This window comes from Coregonus lavaretus (assembly GCF_964263955.1).
Source record: "Coregonus lavaretus genome assembly, chromosome: 3".
In the NCBI taxonomy this organism is placed as follows: domain Eukaryota; kingdom Metazoa; phylum Chordata; class Actinopteri; order Salmoniformes; family Salmonidae; genus Coregonus; species Coregonus lavaretus.
In genome coordinates, this window is record NC_139990.1 from 41706867 (window position 1) to 41727195 (window position 20329).

At 45.5% G+C, this 20329-nt stretch overlaps 1 protein-coding gene across 1 annotated transcript; it reads left to right on the top strand.

The window, feature by feature from the left end:
* Window positions 1–1371: 1371 nt before the first annotated feature.
* On the top strand, window positions 1372–19707 carry LOC311114801 (collectin-10-like; the record flags this gene model as incomplete). Its single annotated transcript, XM_084157237.1, has 7 exons — window positions 1372–1489; window positions 3194–3265; window positions 15160–15231; window positions 17776–17829; window positions 18030–18125; window positions 18594–18914; window positions 19366–19707. The coding sequence occupies 7 exons, from the start codon at window positions 1372–1374 to the stop codon at window positions 19452–19454; spliced, it is 822 nt and encodes a 273-aa protein (XP_084013363.1). The 3' UTR covers window positions 19455–19707.
* Between the last annotated feature and the right edge of the window lie 622 nt (window positions 19708–20329).

Here is a 20329-nt window from a genome sequence, read left to right on the forward strand (position 1 = left end):
TGGTCAAAGGGTGTGGTTGTCATCGAAGAACCTGCCACTCAGGGTGGAGTCGCAGAAGCTGGCACCTCGGTTCATTGGCCCATTCCCTATCATAAGAGTGATTAGCCCAACTGCTGTCCGGCTCCAACTGCCTAATTCCCTGAGGGTGCACCCCACTTTCCATGTGTCTAAGATTAAGCCCATCCATGAGAGTCCGCTGGTCCCTGCTGCGCCTTGTCCTCCTCCTCCACGGCTCGTCGATGGTGGTCTGGTTTACACCGTCCGCCGCCTGCTTCGGTCCAGACGGAGGGGTAGGGGTCTCCAGTACCTCATTGACTGGGAGGGCTATGGACCTGAGGAAAGGACCTGGGTGCCAGCTAGTCGGATTGTGGATAGGACTCTCATCACCGCTTTCCACCAACGGCATCCTGATCAACCTGCAATCCGTAGGGGCCGCCCCAGAGGGGTCCCTAACCGTCCTGCCCGCTCGGCTTCCTGTCCTGTGCCTGATCCTGTCTCGGGACCTGTCCCATCTCCCGACCACGGCCCTCCGGCTTCCTCCGAGGATGAGGACGTTCACTCGGACCGTTCGGAGGAGTTCTAGCCCTCCTCCGGCTCCCCTCCTCCCGCCCGGCGTGGTGTTGCTCTTGGGACTTCTGGGGCCGTCCCTTGGGGGGGGGGTTCTGTCATGAGCCTCTCACTCCACCGGGTTACCACCTTAATTTTCTTCCACTCTGCTCACCACTCTCTCTACTCAGCCTAACTAGCTCCACCTGTCCCTGCTCTGCTCTGCTCTAATTACTCTGCCAGCTGCGCTGCATTACCCACTACCTCTCCCAGTATTTAAGGCCCTGTCTTTCAGCTCTCCGGTGTCAGATCGTCTGCAAAGCTCACACCCGGAACCTGTTTGCTCGCGCTTCTGGCTCACCCTGGTTTTGTGACCCCGGACCTGCCTGATTTTTGGATACTCTTCTGCCCCAGGAGATCCAGACCTGCTTCTGCCATAACGACTCCTGACTACTCTTCAATCCCGGTAACTCTGACCAGCCTTCTGCCTTGCTACTACGTATTTTGGATTTCCCTGGAACTGTACTGCTGCCTTGTTTCATTCCGCCCTGTTGTGTCTGTGTCTCCCCCCCCCAGGACTTCTGGACCACCCGCCACCGGCTTCATAGGACGCATCGCTGCCACTGGGGGGGGCACAGACCCAGCACATTGGACGGGATCCCTGTTACCCCTGGAGCCTTCATTCACTCCCTACTTCCCTTTTCCCTTAAGTTTTAATAAACTTTCTGGTGTGACGCAATTGTGGTCCTCTGGTCGTCTGTCTGAACCGTGACACTAAATATACTGTATGGTCCTAGTGCTGTACTGAATCCTCATACTAAGAACATGGAACATCACAACAACTTCAGCAGGAGGCTACTGGTGCTCTCTGTTCTTTCAACCATGTTCAATTCTCTTAATGCTGTCGAATTCTGTTCCAACACTATTCTACCAGGATCTATAGGTGATGTTTTGAATCTTCCATCTTCTGGCTTTCTAAAGGATTTTAGAACTATAGTGTTTCTCCACAGTACAGCAATCTTTCTGATTTCATGTAAGCGCTTGGGAATAGTCAGGGCCGAAAACATCTGTAAACCTCATCATAGATATTGCCATTTAATAGATATGTTATGTAAATTCCAATCATTTAAATGTAAAGCAAACAAATGATGATCTAAAGCCTGTCTGCACCATGTTAAACCAGGTGGTTAATGGAGATAGTATGATCTGTCTGCACCATGTTAAACCAGGTGGTTAATGGAGATAGCATTATCTGTCTGCACCATGTTAAACCAGGTGGTTAATGGAGATAGCATGATCTGTCTGCACCATGTTAAACCAGGTGGCTAATGGAGATAGCATGATCTGTCTGCACCATGTTAAACCAGGTGGTTAATGGAGATAGCATGATCTGTCTGCACCATGTTAAACCAGGTGGCTAATGGAGATAGCATGATCTGTCTGCACCATGTTAAACCAGGTGGTTAATGGAGATAGCATGATCTGTCTGCACCATGTTAAACCAGGTGGTTAATGGAGATAGCATGATCTGTCTGCACCATGTTAAACCAGGTGGTTAATGGAGATAGCATGATCTATCTGCAGCATGTTAAACCAGGTGGTTAATGGAGATAGCATGATCTGTCTGCACCATGTTAAACCAGGTGGTTAATGGAGATAGCATGATCTGTCTGCACCATGTTAAACCAGGTGGTTAATGGAGATACCATGCCTCGGTTGCTGTTTTGTTGTTTTACTACAACAGTAGCTTGTTTACTACAGAAACCCTGATGTTACAAGTAAACAATGTTTTGTTGTTTTACTACAACAGTAGCTTGTTTCCTACAGAGACCCTGCTGGTAGTAAATGATAACCATGTGTTGAAATAGTACAGTCACTTCCATCTCCTTTATTGGGGCAACAGCCAAAAGACATGGTTGGTTTGAGAGGCTGCTACTGTTGTAGTGTTGTACAGTATTAACATGGTGTTGGCTATGTAGTTTAGACTAGAACTAACATCCTTAGACAGTAGAGGTAACAATTCTTTGGGGATTTTAGGAGGAGTATATATGTCATGAGTAATTTTTATACAAGGAAATGTTTCACTTTGTTTTGCGTGCTATTGCTAGCCACAGAGAAGTGGCCACTATGACTGTCTGGCTGACTGTCTATTGAAACAGCTGCTCCACAATAGAGGAGTTTATTTAGTTAAGACCCATCCCAAACAGTACTGTCTATATGGACTGAGAAACAATGGCTACGGTTTGTCTTGAAGTCAGTGAACCTGTAAACCATGCACAGAAAAGCCAAGGCACTCCTGAGTCAGTTTTTCTCAGTTCAAATGAGACCCTTTCAGCCCACTGAGCAAACCTCTGTCTCTATTTCCAGTCTCTTCTCTCTGTAGTTTGCTTGATATATTTATTACATTGTCATAAAATTGATTATATGCTTTATCTTCCTCTCATTGTGATTGGTCTCTGAGTTCATGGGAGGCCATTTTGAAATGCATAAAAGCCTCATTGTTATTTTATTTATGTAAAAACCCTGAAGGCGAAAAGCCGAAACACGTTGGTTTTACTTGCAACAATAAATACGCTTTTTTATTTACTTCCATTGGCCTCCCAAGAGTTGCTGAATCTCCTCTCGACTTTTCTTCCTCTCCTAACAGGAGACCTGGGTGAAGGGGGAGATCAGGGAGATCAGGGACGGCTGGGGAAGACCGGCCCACCAGGACTACTAGGTTCCTCCTTTATATATTTTTTTATTGGTTTAAAATTAAAATACATGAATCATTGAGAGATTAAAAGGAAGTGGTATAAAAGCCATGGAGTTGATTAAACTCTCCGGCATGTTCTACTGCTCCTTTTTAAATTGTTGTCTTGATTGTTTAAATGTGTGATTCGTAAACTAAACTAAACAGAGTTTCCTGACGCTTTTAAACAGAGTATCTGAACAGAGTTTGCTGATGGTTTTAAACAGAGTTTCCTGATGCTTTTAAACAGAGTATCTGAACAGAGTTTCCTGATGGTTTTAAACAGAGTATCTAAACAGAGTTTCCTGACGCTTTTAAACAGAGTATCTAAACAGAGTTTCCTGATGGTTTTAAACAGAGTATCTAAACAGAGTTTCCTGATGGTTTTAAACAGAGTATCTAAACAGAGTTTGTTAACATCCAAGTGAGCTGAGGCGTTTTGTATACTCCCCAGAGATGAAGGTATGTAAACCCCCTCAGTTGAAGGTAAATGCCTATATAAGCCCTCAATACTCTAGATTCAGAAGCAGAACAGACTCTAGCTATCCCCCCAGTCTTTCTAGATTCAGAAGCAGAACAGACTCTAGGTATACCCCCAGTCTTTCTAGATTAAGAAGCAGAACAGACTCTAGCTATCCCCCCAGTCTTTCTAGATTCAGAAGCAGAACAGACTCTAGGTATACCCCCAGTCTTTCTAGATTAAGAACCAGAACAGACTCTAGCTATCCCCCCAGTCTTTCTAGATTCAGAACCAGAACAGACTCTAGGTATACCCCCAGTCTTTCTAGATTCAGAACCAGAACAGACTCTAGCTATCCCCCCAGTCTTTCTAGATTCAGAAGCAACAGTGTGTCTGACTCTGACGTGAGTGAGTGAGGTCTAATTGGCTCCAGCAGTGAGCTGAGTTACAGCGGAGTAGCCTAGGCCAGATCCGACAGCCTCTGTGAGCCTGACTCTCTGCTTTTCCTTGAAGGAAGTCACATCAGAGCAGAGGGAAGCAGACGTGTTAAATGCTGCTACAGGATGGCGGGCGGCGGGAGCACCATATGTGTTCTGCGGGTGGTAGAAGTAGGAGGCAGGGAGGCAGGGCCAGGCGCTAAATTGACTTCTGGCTGGCTGGCCTCTTAAAACATCCCCTACATACGACTGTAGTTGACTAAGCTAAGATTGACTGAAGCCAAAGGGTAATTGCCTTTAATTTGTGTGTATAACACAACTTTCCTTTGCATGAAAGGGCCACTAAACTAATCTGCATCCCAAATGGCACCATATTCCCTAAATAGTGCACTACTTTTGACCAGGGCCCATAGAGCTCTGGTCAAAAGTAGTGCACTATGTAGGTATTGGGAATAGGGTGTCATTTGGGCCACTAAACTAAAGTTTACTCAGAACCTTTCCTTACCATCAGCTGCTGGTGCCTTCAGCACCTGGGAGAAGGGGAGTGGTTAGTGACAACTTAGAACGGTTGGCCTTTGAAAAGGGGAAAGTGAAATGAGAGAATGTTATCTTCAACTTCTGATTGACGGTTGAACTGGCAATACAGTTGAAGTCGGGAGTTTACATACACCTTAGCCAAATACACTGCTCAAAAAAATAAAGGGAACACTAAAATAACACATCCTTGATCTGAATGAATGAAATAATCTTATTAAATACTTTTTTCTTTACATAGTTGAATGTGCTGACAACAAAATCACACAAAAAGTATCAATGGAAATCAAATTTATCAACCCATGGAGGTCTGGATTTGGAGTCACCCTCAAAATTAAAGTGGAAAACCACACTACAGGCTGATCCAACTTTGATGTAATGTCCTTAAAACAAGTCAAAATGAGGCTCAGTAGTGTGTGTGGCCTCCACGCGCCTGTATGACCTCCTGGGCATGCTCCTGATGAGGTGGCGGATGGTCTCCTGAGGGATCTCCTCCCAGACCTGGACTAAAGCATCCGCCAACTCCTGGACAGTCTGTGGTGCAACGTGGCGTTGGTGGATGGAGCGAGACATGATGTCCCAGATGTGCTCAATTGGATTCAGGTCTGGGGAACGGGCGGGCCAGTCCATAGCATCAATGCCTTCCTCTTGCAGGAACTGCTGACACATTCCAGCCACATGAGGTCTAGCATTGTCTTGCATTAGGAGGAACCCAGGGCCAACCGCACCAGCATATGGTCTCACAAGGGGTCTGAGGATCTCATCTCGGTACCTAATGGCAGTCAGGCTACCTCTGGCGAGCACATGGAGGGCTGTGCAGCCCCCCAAAGAAATGCCACCCCACACCATGACTGACCTACCGCCAAACCGGTCATGCTGGAGGATGTTGCAGGCAGCAGAACGTTCTCCACGGCGTCTCCAGACTCTGTCACGTCTGTCACATGTGCTCAGTGTGAACCTGCTTTCATCTGTGAAGAGCACATGGCGCCAGTGGCGAATTTGCCAATCTTGGTGTTCTCTGGCAAATGCCAAACGTCCTGCACGGTGTTGGGCTGTAAGCACAACCCCCACCTGTGGACGTCGGGCCCTCATACCACCCTCATGGAGTCTGTTTCTGACCGTTTGAGCAGACACATGCACATTTGTGGCCTGCTGGAGGTCATTTTGCAGGGCTCTGGCAGTGCTCCTCCTGCTCCTCCTTGCACAAAGGCGGAGGTAGCAGTCCTGCTGCTGGGTTGTTGCCCTCCTACGGCCTCCTCCACATCTCCTGATGTACTGGCCTGTCTCCTGGTAGCGCCTCCATGCTCTGGATACTACGCTGACAGACACAGCAAACCTTCTTGCCACAGCTCGCATTGATGTGCCATCCTGGATGAGCTGCACTACCTGAGCCACTTGTGTGGGTTGTAGACTCCGTCTCATGCTACCACTAGAGTGAAAGCACCGCCAGCATTCAAAAGTGACCAAAACATCAGCCAGGAAGCATAGGAACTGAGAAGTGGTCTGTGGTCACCACCTGCAAAACCAGTCCTTTATTGGGGGTGTCTTGCTAATTGCCTATAATTTCCACCTGTTGTCTATTCCATTTGCACAACAGCATTTGACATTTATTGTCAATCAGTGTTGCTTCCTAAGTGGACAGTTTGATTTCACAGAAGTGTGATTGACTTGGAGTTACATTGTGTTGTTTAAGTGTTCCCTTAATTTTTTTTGAGCAGTGTACATTTAAACTCAGTTTTTCACAATTCCTGAAACGTAATCCTAGTAAAAATTCCCTGTCTTAGGTCAGTTAGGATCACCACTTTATTTTAAGAATGTGAAATTGTCACGCCCTGGCTCTGGGGACTCTTAAATGTTGAGCCAGGGTGTGTAGTTTCTATGTTTAGTTTCTAGATCGTTTAGATCTATGTTGGCCAGGGTGGTTCCCAATCAGAGGCAGCTGTAGCTTGTTGTCTCTGATTGGGGACCATACTTAGGTAGCCGGTTGGCACTAGTGTGTTGTGGGATCTTGTTCCGTAAAGGTATGTTGTTTGTATGCTACCTTGGACTTCACGTTTCGTTTGTTGTTTTGTCGTGTGTTTAGTCGTTAATAAATATGAATGCATATCACGCTGCGCCTTGGTCCTTCTCGTTCATGAACGATCGTGACAGAAGATCCCACCAATCCTGGATCAAGCAGCGTGATGAGGAGAGAGGATGGACTTGGGAGGAGATGAGAGAGAGGCTGGCAAGAAGTATGGAGGCCCTGATCACGGTGGAGAGACAAGCCCCCCAAAAAATGGGGGGGGGGGGGGGGCTCACACCGTGGACGACGAGGCAGCAGGAGGCCGCGACAGGGCGGTTCCGCTGGTTAGCAGAGGAGGCCACCAGATTAGGGGGGCCATTGGTTCAGAGGGAGCAGAAGGAAAGTGTAGAGGCACGGCGAGAGGAGCTGGTTAGGCAGCAGAAGGAGCGGGGGTTAATGAAGGAACCCAGTCCCGCTCCTCGCACCAATCAAGTGGTGCGTGTCGCCAGTCCGGTCCGGCCCGTTCCTGCTTCCCGCACTAAGCCAGTGGTACGTGTTCCCAGTACGGTTTGGCCCGTTCCTGTTCCTCGCATCAAGCCTAGGGTGCGCGTCGCCAGCCCGGCCCAGCCCGTTCCTGCTCCCCGCACCAAGCCAGAAGTGCTTGTTCCCAGTCCGGCCCGGCCCGTTCCTGCTCCCCGCACCAAGATAGTGGTGCGTGTTCCCAGTCCGGCCCGGCCCATTCCTGCTCCCCGCACCAAGCCAGTGGTGCGTGTTCCCAGTCCGGCCCGGCCCATTCCTGCTCCCCGCACCAAGCCAGTGGTGCGTGTTCCCAGTCCGGCCCGGCCCGTTCCTGCTCCCCGCACCAAGCCAGTGGTGTGCGTCTCCAGCCCGGTCCGGCCTGTTCCTGTCCCTCGCACCAAGCCAGTGGTGCGCGTCGCCAGCCCGGTCCAGCCTGTTCCTGTCCCTCGCACCAAGCCAGTGGTGCGCGTCGCCAGCCCGGTCTGACCTGTTCCTGTCCCTCGCACCAAGCCAGTGGTGCGCGTCGCCAGCCTGGTCCGGCCTGTTCCTGCTCCTCGCATCAAGCCAGTGGTGCGTGTGTCCAGTCCGGCACGGCCCGTGCCTGTTCCACCGGTGCCTGGTCCGGTACCGGTCAGCTGCTCCACTCCGGAGCTAGAGCAGTCCGCTCCACCGGTGCCTGATCCAGCTCCGGTCAGCGGCTCCACGCCGGAGTCAGAGCAGTTCGCTCCACCGTCGTCGGGTCCAGCTCCAGTCAGCGGTTCCAGTCCAGACCCAGACGTCAGCCCCTCTCCAGGTTTGGGGTCTCCCACACCAGGGTCCAGACAGGGCTTGGTACGTCGTGGGAGGAAGGAGAGGGGAAGCAGCGCGCCGAGGTCCAGACCAGACCAGGGGCGCAACAGGGAGGCGGATAATAGGTGGTGGTCACGCCCGGAGCCGGATCCGCCTCCGAGGTGGAATGCCCACCCGGCCCCTACCCTGTTATGTTTAGGTTGCGCGGTCGGATTCCGCACCTTTAGGGGGGGTACTGTCACGCCCTGGCTCTGGGGACTCTTAAATGTTGAGCCAGGGTGTGTAGTTTCTATGTTTAGTTTCTAGATCGTTTAGATCTATGTTGGCCAGGGTGGTTCCCAATCAGAGGCAGCTGTAGCTCGTTGTCTCTGATTGGGGACCATACTTAGGTAGCCGGTTGGCACTAGTGGGTTGTGGGATCTTGTTCCGTAAAGGTATGTTGTTTGTATGCTACCTTGGACTGTTGTTTTGTCGTGTGTTTAGTCGATAATAAATATGAATGCATATCACGCTGCGCCTTGGTCCTTCTCGTTCATGAACGATGGTGACAGAAATGTCAGAATAATAGTAGAGAGAATGATTTATTTCAGCTTTTTTTCTTCACACACACTCAACTAGTATTTGGTAGCATTGCCTTTAAATTGTTTAACTTGGGTCAAACGTTTCGGGAAGCCTTCCACAAGCTTCCCACAATAAGTTGGGTGAATTTTGGCCCATTCCTCCTGACAGAGCTGGTGTAACTGAGTCAGGTTTGTAGGCCTCCTTGCTCACACATTTTCTATAGGATTGTACTATACTTTTGTACCTGTTTCCTCCAGCATCTTCACAAGGTCATTTGCTGTTGTTCTGGGATTGATTTGCACTTTTCGCACCAAAGTACGTTCATCTCTAGGAGACAGAACGTGTCTCCATCCTGAGCGGTATGATGGCTGTGTGGTCCCATGGTGTTTATACTTGCGTACTATTGTTTGTACAGATAAACGTGGTACCTTCAGGCGTTTAGAAATTGCTCCCAAGGATGAACCATACTTGTGGAGGTCTACAATTTCTTTGCTGAGGTCTTGGCTGATTTCTTTTGATTTTCCCATGATGTCAAGCAAAGAGGCACTGAGTTTGAAGGTAGGCCTTGAAATACATCCACAGGTACACCTCCAATTGACTCAAATGATGTCAATTAGCCTATCAGAAGCTTCTAAAGCCAATTTTCTGGAATTTTCCAAGCTGTTTAAAGGTACAGTCAACTTAGTGTATGTACATTTCTGACCCACTGGAATTGTGATACAGTGAATTATAAATGAAATAATCTGTCTGTAAACAATTGTTGGTTAAATTACGTGTGTCATGCACAAAGTAGATGTCCTAACCGACTTGCCAAAACTATAGTTTGTAAACAAGACATTTGTGGAGTGGTTGAAAAACGAGTTTTAATGACTCCAACCTAAGTGTATGTAAACTTCCGACTTCAACTGTATCAGTGGGAAAATGTCAATAATCAGGGCCCAGATTCACAAAACCTTCTTAAGAAGACATTTCTTCTTAACTGCCATTTTTTTCTTAACTATATATAGACTTAAGAAGAAAGTTAAGCAAAGTTGCTCTTCCTCAAAAAGGTTCTTGGAAATGTCATTGTGCAATTTCTTACGTTTCTCCTTAAGCAACAAGTTAAGAAGAAATTAGATTTTTGAAAATACATTTATTGGAAATGTTCTTAATTCCAAGATAGCTAAACCTTTGTCTTAAACTACTGGCAGTGAGAGAAAAAGCTCATGAAAGCAATTGAACATGTTTAATTCACTCACAAACTTCATCTGAAAGTTTCAGTATTGATTATTTTAAACCCAAGAACATGTTTTAGAACAGTAATCTCAGTAGGAAATATGCTAACATGATTGCCATTGCTAGCTAGATAGCTAGCTAAATCAGTTGCCTAGCAACAAACATCTTAAGAAGATTTGTAAGAAGATATTTGAGAACTTAGTAGGAAAATCATTACAAGTTTGCAAGTACGAACTATCTATGAACTTATTTATTTTCTTAAGATACATCTTACGTTTTTTCGTAAGAAGTGTTTTGTGAATCTGGGCCCAGCCTGTATGGGTAGTGGATAATTAAGCAATAAGGCAAGTATGAAACATTTATGCACTCACTAACTGTAAGTCGCTCTGGATAAGAGCGTCTGCTAAATGACTAAAATGTAAATGTAAGGCACAAGAGGCACTGCTGTATTATGACTACAGTCACAGGTAAATGACATTGTTCGGCCTGACGTAATAAGGCACTGCCTTGTGTGCCTTATTGCTTTTATAAAACTCTTACCAACATATTTAAAATAACAATGGTTACATATTTTCATTAAAACGTTATTTTGATAACTCAATACATACAATTTAATTATTCCACCAGAAGACAAAAATCTGGTTGTTAGTTATTTTGGTAATGTTGCTACAGACGTGACCGAGTTGTAAATTATTTTTGCATAGTTGCTATGCAAAAGGGGTGGTCATCCGTTGCTATGCAGGCTGTATAGCTAACGTTCTTGTCACTTGCTAGCTAGCTAGCCGACTTCAGCTAACTCAGTCACGTCAAACATTGAACCTGGAATGACAGTACACTAGCTGCATTTTCGTTTGTTTGAGCTTTTTTTCTATTGGCATTTACTTGGATATGTCCATGATAATGACTTTGATGGGTGATTTCGACTGGCTCAGAAAAAGTTGTCTAGTCTCGTCTGGGCACTGTTCACTGTATGGTACTACAGAGATCTAAATTCAAAAGTTAAACATTGTTTCCGAGGTAGACAGCGAGGTTTATATTAACCCCCGCTGTACCAAACTAAATGCTAGGCTGGAAGCAAGGGGAAATAATGTCCGAGTTGGGATAAATACAAGAGCAGATTCAGACAGCAACATGAACATGATAGTCTTATGGAGGTGCAGTGATACTTTTCAGATGGAAGTGTTATCAGGCATAGGTGTGTCTGTGACGGCCAATACAACACGGTTTGGAACGCTGCCCGTCCAGTCAGCATCCAGGATCCAAACAACCTGTTTTATAATGACTGTTCCTGACTAAATCAAACAATCTCTTCACGTTCAGTCTATCCTTCTAAATGTCCCACCTGCTAGAATATGAAAGCAGACACCATAATGATGATCCATGTTGAGAAATGTTTCCGTGTGTTAGGATCTTTTCTTTAAAATAGTGTGGGGATCTATTTTCTTATAACTAGATGTGATGCCTAGCTTAGAAAGAATACATTAATGATTAAACATAATAGGTTTGTGCTGTACTGATATAGACTGTTTAACATAACAAGCTGTGATTAATGTGAGGAACCATTAGGGGGTAGGCTGAGATAAGGCTTGTGTCTCACATACACACACACTGCCTCTTTGTTGAACTGCCCAAGGACATATGTACAAAGAGCACAGTTAGAGTGGGAAAGTACTGAAATCTCAGGAACAAACTGTGTCTGGAGTTGCTGACTCGAGACAAGTTGTGGAGATAACAACTAATGCCTGGCAACAGTGAAGCGCTAAGGGGATGGGACCATCCTGAGCGCCAACGATAGGCTGGGTAAGTTTAAACCACGCCCAGCCTCTACTCTGATAGGCCTGCTTGGAGCAGGAACTATCTCTGTCAGAGTATTTAAAGAAGAACTTATAACGATGGCTCAGTTCTCTGTCTGCCCTGCGTGGTATTTCAGTGGACCCGTATATACGAACATCATATTTACCATTGAAGTGTTTTGCATTAATTAAAATACTAGTCTATTTTAGAAGACGTGTATTGACCTCTTTTTGTTCCAATACCAGATTTGAATTGACACAACTTAACAATAGGGTGTATTCAGTCAGAACATTATGCTGAAATGATTGTGCTGAAAAATTATGACCGAAATACTTGAGCTGAACATATGGGAAAGGAAAGGGGGATACCCAGTCAGTTGTACAACTAAATGCATTCAACTGAAATGTGTCTTCTGCATTTAACCCAACACCTCTGAATCAGAGAGGTGTGGAGGGCTGCCTTAATCAGTGGTGGAAAAAGTACCCAATCGTCATACTTGAGTAAAAGTAAATACAGTGGGGGGAAAAAGTATTTAGTCAGCCACCAATTGTGCAAGTTCTCCCACTTAAAAAGATGAGAGAGGCCTGTAATTTTCATCATAGGCACACGTCAACTATGACAGACAAAATGAGAGAAAAAAAATCCTGAAGATCACATTGTAGGATTTTTAATGAATTTATTTGCAAATTATGGTGGAAAATAAGTATTTGGTCAATAACAAAAGTTTCTCAATACTTTTTTATATACCCTTTGTTGGCAATGACACAGGTCAAACGTTTTCTGTAAGTCTTCACAAGGTTTTCACACACTGTTGCTGGTATTTTGGCCCATTCCTCCATGCAGATCTCCTCTAGAGCAGTGATGTTTTGGGGCTGTCGCTGGGCAACACAGACTTTCAACTCCCTCCAAAGATTTTCTATGGGGTTGAGATCTGGAGACTGGCTAGGCCACTCCAGGACCTTGAAATGCTTCTTACGAAGCCACTCCTTCGTTGCCCGGGCGGTGTGTTTGGGATCATTGTCATGCTGAAAGACCCAGCAACGTTTCATCTTCAATGCCCTTGCTGATGGAAGGAGGTTTTCACTCAAAATCTCATGATACATGGCCCCATTCATTCTTTCCTTTACACGGATCAATCGTCCTGGTCCCTTTGCAGAAAAACAGCCCCAAAGCATGATGTTTCCACCTCCATGCTTCACAGTAGGCATGGTGTTCTTTGGATGCAACTCAGCATTATTTGTCCTCCAAACACGACGAGTTGAGTTTTTACCAAAAAGTTATATTTTGGTTTCATCTGACCATATGACATTCTCCCAATCCTCTTCTGGATCATCCAAATGCACTCTAGCAAACTTCAGACGGGCCTGGACATGTACTGGCTTAAGCAGGGGGACACGTCTGGCACTGCAGGATTTGAGTCCCTGGCGGCGTAGTGTGTTACTGATGGTAGGCTTTGTTACTTTGGTCCCAGCTCTCTGCAGGTCATTCACTAGGTCCCCCCGTGTGGTTCTGGGATTTTTGCTCACCGTTCTTGTGATCATTTTGACCCCACGGGGTGAGATATTGCGTGGAGCCCCAGATCGAGGGAGATTATCAGTGGTCTTGTATGTCTTCCATTTCCTAATAATTGCTCCCACAGTTGATTTCTTCAAACCAAGCTGCTTACCTATTGCAGATTCAGTCTTCCCAGCCTGGTGCAGGTCTACAATTTTGTTTCTGGTGTCCTTTGACAGCTCTTTGGTCTTGGCCATAGTGGAGTTTGGAGTGTGACTGTTTGAGGTTGTGGACAGGTGTCTTTTATACTGATAACAAGTTCAAACAGGTGCCATTAATACAGGTAACGAGTGGAGGACAGAGGAGCCTCTTAAAGAAGAAGTTACAGGTCTGTGAGAGCCAGAATTCTTGCTTGTTTGTAGGTGACCAAATACTTATTTTCCACCATACTTTGCAAATAAATTCATTAAAAATCCTACAATGTGATTTTCTGGAGAAAAAAAATCTCAATTTGTCTGTCATAGTTGACGTGTACCTATGATGAAAATTACAGGCCTCTCTCATCTTTTTAAGTGGGAGAACTTGCACAATTGGTGGCTGACTAAATACTTTTTTTCCCCACTGTACATGTTAATAGAAAATGACTCAAGTGAAAGTGAAAGTCACCCAGTAAAATACTACTTGAGTAAAAGTCTAAAAGTATTTGGTTTTACATTTACTTAAGTATCAAAAGTAAAAGTAAAAGTATAAATAATTTCAAAATCCATATATTAAGCAAACCGGACGGAACCATTTTCTTGTTTTTTACTTATTTATAGATAGCCAGGGGCACACTCCAACACTCAGACATAATTTACAAACAAAGCATTTGTGTTTATTGAGTCTGCCAGATCAGAGGCAGTAGATGACCAGGGATGTTCTCTTGATAAGGACGTGAATTGGACCATTTTCTTGTCCTGCTAAGCACTCAAAATGTAAAAAGTACTTTTGGGTGTCTGGGAAAATGTATGGAGTAAAAAGTACATTATTTTCTTTAGTTAAGTAGTGAAGTAAAAGTAAAAGTTCTCAAATATAAAAATTGTAAAGTACAGATACCAAAAAAAACTACTTAAGTAGTACTTGTGAAAAGCAATATTGACTGATGGTAGATGGTTAATGTGTGGTACAGGCTTTTGGGAAGTGGGTCCTGCATCAGTTTTATTTAAACTACTATCCATTTGCAGATGAATATGTCCAGAGGAAATACTCATTTTGGTCCTGGCAGAACGCCTCAGGCATAAAAGCAGACTTCCCACTCCCTCTCTCTCCCTCTCTCTCTCCCTCTCGTTCTCCCCCCCTCTCTCTCCCCCCTCTCTCCCCCCTCTCTCTCCCCCTCTCTCTCCCCCCCCCCTCTCTCTCTCTCTCTCTCTCCCCTCTCGTTCTCCCCCCTCTCTCTCCCCCCCTCTCTCTCCCTCTCTCTCCTCCCTCTCTCCTCCCCCCCCTCTCTCCCCCTCTCTCTCTCCCCCCTCTTTATCCCCATCTCTCTCCCCTTCCCCTCCCCTATTGTCTCTCACTCCCCCCTCTCTCTCACCCTCTCTCCCCCCCCCTCTCTCTCTCTCTCTCTCTCTCTCTCTCTCTCTCTCTCTCTCTCTCTCTCTCTCTCTCTCTCTCTCTCTCTCTCTCTCTCTCTCTCTCTCTCCTCCCTCTCTCTCCCCGTCTCTCTCCCCCTCCCTCTCTCCCTCTCTCTCCCCTCCCTCTCTCTCCTCCCTCTCTCTCCCCCTCTCTCTCTCCCTCTCTCTCTCTCCCTCTCTCCCCCTTCTCTCTATCTCCCCCTCACTCCACCCTCTCTCCCCTTTTCTCTCTCCCTCCCCCTTCTCTCTCCCCCTCTGTCTCACTCCCCCTCTCTCCCTCTCCCCCCCCCCTCTCTCTCTCTCTCTGGCCTTTAGTTCCTCTCTTTAAATTCCAACAAGTAAACCTAACTGCCACACAAAATCATAAGAAAACAGCAATAAAGAAACAGATAAAAAAACGCCCTACCTATTTACAGTTTTCTTTGGGTGGGCAGTTCACCAGTCTTCTCCTTCCCCTCTCTCAGGTTTGACAGGGGAGCTCGGAGGTAAAGGAGAGGTGGGCCGGACGGGGAAGATGGGTCCTGCTGGAGACAAAGGTAATAATTTAGTAATCAGACTAACTGAGAAATATTCTGCTTATGGAGAAGAAAACTGTTCTGGCTGCATCTCAGGCCAATGATACAGAGGTTGTGTCTCTAATGGCACCCTATTCCCATTATAGTGCACTACTTTTGACCATAGGAATGGTCAAAAGTAGTGCACTATACAGGGAATAGGGTGCCATTTGGGGCGTAGCCACAGAGACTCACTGCCAGACCCAAACTACCTGGGAGAGACCTTCATCAAGCTTGTTTACATAAACGGGTACTTGTTTAGTTTTTATCCAATGTATTCACCTCTCTTCCCATTGAACCCTTCAACTCAGGTTGTTAACGCATCTACTAGACAGACCTGGGTTCAAACAATATTTGAAATCTTTCAATACTTTGAGCATTTGCTCTAGCCTGGCCTGCCTGGAGTATCAGATGGACAGGGGTTACAGGGTTGGGACTATTCTATCTGTCTATTTAGCCAGGCAAGCTCAATCAAGCACAGCTAAAGTATTTGCCTAGATGCCATTACCTAGAAGCCCCCCCCCCCCCCCCCCCCCCCCACCTCTCCATAAAACCTGTTTATGTGTGTGTATGTGTGTCTTTCTGAGGGGTTGGGTTAAAAGCAGAAGTCAAAGTTCCGTTGGACCTTGTGTGCAATTGACCAATAAAGTGATCTTAATCTTAATCTTTAAATAATGTCAAATAGTATTTGAATTCAGGTCTGCTAGTAGAGAATTATTTTCCATGGTCATCAATGTGATTAGCTTGGAAGGGACTCATATTTAGGTGTATGGAACATGTTTACTGAGAGTTAAACCATGACCATATATCCTCCTTAAAACCCTGTGTACGTCCCAAATGGCATCTATTCCCTATATAGTGCACTACTTTTGACCAAAAGTAGTCAAAAGTAGTGCTCTAATAGGGAATACGGTGCCATTTATGATGCAGCCCCTCTCTGAAGTGACATGTACATATACTTCAAGGCTTAATCAAGAGTCTGGTCAATCCTGCCTGTAATGCTTTGAGAGCCCTACAGAAATCCAGACCTCACTTAGCAGGCACATAATGACACTATCAACTTAGTAGGTTAAGATATAGGCCTAACAATAATCTAAAAATGTCCACAATGGGTTATATGAAGACATTAAGCTAGTACCATTGTCCCAGGTAACTGTGGAAAATATAGGCAATTTCATGAAGCTGTATCAAGTCAAGAGAAAAGCCTTCAAATCAATCTCAGTGAAAATATCAGATCCTTGAGCTATTTTGTGACATAATAATGTGACACCTACACATTATTGCACCCCAGTAGTCGAACTGTCATAAAAACAACCTGTGTTGTGTTTGGAATCTACTTACTTCCCCTAAATTGTCAACTGTCAGTTAGGGGGTAAAACACCTACTGTAGGGAGAGGTTGAATCACCATCCTGTCAGTTAGGGGGTAAACACCTACTGTAGGGAGAGGTTGACTCACCCTCCTGTCAGTTAGGGGGTAAACACCTACTGTAGGGAGAGGTTGAATCACCCTCCTGTCAGTTAGGGGGTAAACACCTACTGTAGGGAGAGGTTGACTCACCCTCCTGTCAGTTAGGGGGTAAACACCTACTGTAGGGAGAGGTTGACTCACCCTCCTGTCAGTTAGGGGGTAAACACCTACTGTAGGGAGAGGTTGACTCACCCTCCTGTCAGTTAAGGGGTAAAACACCTACTGTAGGGAGAGGTTGAATCACCATCCTGTCAGTTAGGGGGTAAACACCTACTGTAGGGAGAGGTTGACTCACCCTCCTGTCAGTTAAGGGGTAAAACACCTACTGTAGGGAGAGGTTGACTCACCCTCCTGTCAGTTAAGGGGTAAACACCTACTGTAGGGAGAGGTTGACTCACCCTCCTGTCAGTTAGGGGGTAAAACACCTACTGTAGGGAGAGGTTGACTCACCCTCCTGTCAGTTAGGGGGTAAAACACCTACTGTAGGGAGAGGTTGACTCACCCTCCTGTCAGTTAGGGGGTAAACACCTACTGTAGGGAGAGGTTGACTCACCCTCCTGTCAGTTAAGGGGTAAAACACCTACTGTAGGGAGAGGTTGACTCACCCTCCTGTCAGTTAGGGGGTAAACACCTACTGTAGGGAGAGGTTGACTCACCCTCCTGTCAGTTAGGGGGTAAACACCTACTGTAGGGAGAGGTTGACTCACCCTCCTGTCAGTTAGGGGGTAAACACCTACTGTAGGGAGAGGTTGACTCACCCTCCTGTCAGTTAGGGGGTAAAACACCTACTGTAGGGAGAGGTTGAATCACCATCCTGTCAGTTTGGGGGTAAAACACCTACTGTAGGGAGAGGTTGAATCACCCTCCAGCCACATCTCTGCTCTGTGAAGTGAAGCACTGTGGAGTGCTGCTGTCTAGTGGTGATATCTTTCCACTGCAAATAGTTTTCATCCTGAAGCAGAGATCTACTCAGCAAAATGGATATGGCTGGTCGCTATCCTTACTGGGCTATGCTGCTGTCCCTTATATGTAGTCTAACTGTACATGTTAATTCCAGGGGACGCGGGAGAAGCAGGAGTTGAAGGACCCTCTGGACTGAAAGGGAAAGCAGGTGAACTCGTTTATTATTCAGCCTTATTCTTTGTTCATGTATGTTTCCAAACCAATGGAGATAGCACCTCCAAGTCACTAGCACACAATATTGTGTCTTCACATTCTGGAGTGGGCTAGAGTTGCAAAAAGGGTTTTCCTGAAAGATAATTATGTTTATTGTAAGACACTGCTGTACCTGACTACATGCATGTCTGACAGGAACAACATGTGACTGTGGGAGGTACAGGAAGGTAGTTGGACAGATGGACATCAATGTCAGAAAGCTGAAGAATGCAGTCAAATTTGTGAAAAATGGTAAGTAATTTTATTCTGCTTAAATCATCATTTCAAGTCAGATCATTAGAAAACAATTAAACTAATCTAAGAAAATCTCAGCCAATGTTTAGCCCAGTGTAAATCAAACTGGCATTCTACAACACAAAAAATAGTGTTTTGACTTGGATTGAATGAATAAGGAGTTTTGACTGATACTGGATTGAATGAATAAGGAGTTTTGACTGATACTGGATTGAATGAATAAGGAGTTTTGACTGATACTGGATTGAATGAATAAGGAGTTTTTACTTATATTGGATTGAATGAATAAGGAGTTTTGACTGATACTGGATTGAATGAATAACGAGTTTTGACTGATATTGGATTGAATGAATAAGGAGTTTTGACTGATATTGGATTGAATGAATAAGGAGTTTTGACTGATATTGGATTGAATGAATAAGGAGTTTTGACTCCAACTTATTACATCTCATATGTCATATTCAGTCATTTTAGGCATCAAGGAAACAGAGGAGACATTTTACCTGATTGTGAAAGAGGCCAGAAAGTACAGCGAGGCTCTGATGAACTGTAAGCTGAGGGGCGGTATGCTCGCCATGCCCAAAACAATAGACACCAACACCCTGATAGCAGACTATGTCACCCAGGCTGGCCTTACCCGGGTCTTCATTGGGCTGCAGGCTGGGCAGAAGGGGGGAGGGCCTGTCTATGCAGACCTGACCCCAGTGAGGAACTATACAGCCTGGGGCCTAGAGGAGCCATCAGGGGCCCCTACCAACACCAGCTGTGTGGAGATGGTCAGCACAGGTATGGTAAGACATTTTAACATTTAATCACTACGATTGACTAGTCCTAATTCTAATTCTAGATATCAAGGGGCAAAACTGAAATGGCACCCTATTCCCTGGCCTATAGAGTGCACCACTCTGGTCAAACGTAGTGCGCTAGGCTAGGGCAATAGGGTGCCTCTTTAGACACAACCAATAAATACATTTGGACTAGTACCATTTCTGAGTCAAGATATCGGCCGCGTTCCCCTGCTCAGACGTTACATGTATCAACCAATGGTTGCGTGCCAGGTCATCGACTGTGCCGTCTGGCACCAGATTGCTATGACACACGATATGGTTAAAGCTGATACATAAAATACCTATCCAGGTGTTGTGAGACCTGCAATGCGTCGGCAACATCTGAGCAGGGGAACGCAACCATCAACACTTCCATTTGGACTAGTCCTCCTGATTGTAATCACCCACAGGCACCTGGAACCAGGTGGAGTGTGACGCCACCATGTACTACGTGTGTGAGTTGAAGAAGAGCAGGAGAGGTCTCGCCACCGTGCTGTGATGTCATCAAGAAATTCCTTTGGGAGTCGGTCGAAGGTTGTTGATGTGGACATTATACCTTTATACTAAGACAGAAACCAATAGTACTTTAACTTATAGATAAACATGTAGCCTATAGTAACTAGACAAAGGTCATTGATATAACCTAGCCTACTCGTTGTAATTAGATATTAACTAGAGATTAAAGTTGGTATCCCTTTTGACACTTGAACCTTTTATATTTGGGATAGCATATGAAACCTTTCCTTTCTGTAATAAACACCATACAAATCAACCACCTAATTTTGATTGTCCATTTATTCAGATCAGAACAGGTAAGATTATGTTTCTAGTGAGCAGCAGCACAGTGGCAAGGAAAAACTCCCTAGAAGAAAGGAAGAAACCACTAGAGGAACCAAAAAGCAAAACATGAATTGCACTACTAACTTTAGGAATACAGTACAGTCAGTGAAATACCTCAGTCCTTAATTGGACCAACTCTGTCTAACATTGTTAACAGCATTTGCAGCTTGGGGTTATGTCAACAGGAGCTGAGTTTATCCACATATTCCAGGTAAACATTAACCTGGTGGGGCTTTAGAAAAGCCCACCAACCTGTTACTGCCCCTATATAAAATAACTATCACTCTCTCTTAATACTGTTCTCACTCTCTCTGGCAATAGTGACAGACAGGACTCCTGTTCTATTAAATTCAGAGGCTTGCCGGTGTGGGCTATGATTACGCCCCACATGGCACCCTAAAAGTAGTGCACTATATAGGGAATAAGGTGCCATTTGGTGACGCGTCACTGTGGGTCATGGTTCCTGAGTAAACACTTAAAGTTGTGCAATTATTTACCGACACCATGAAGCTGTTTCAGATTGCAAATCTGCGC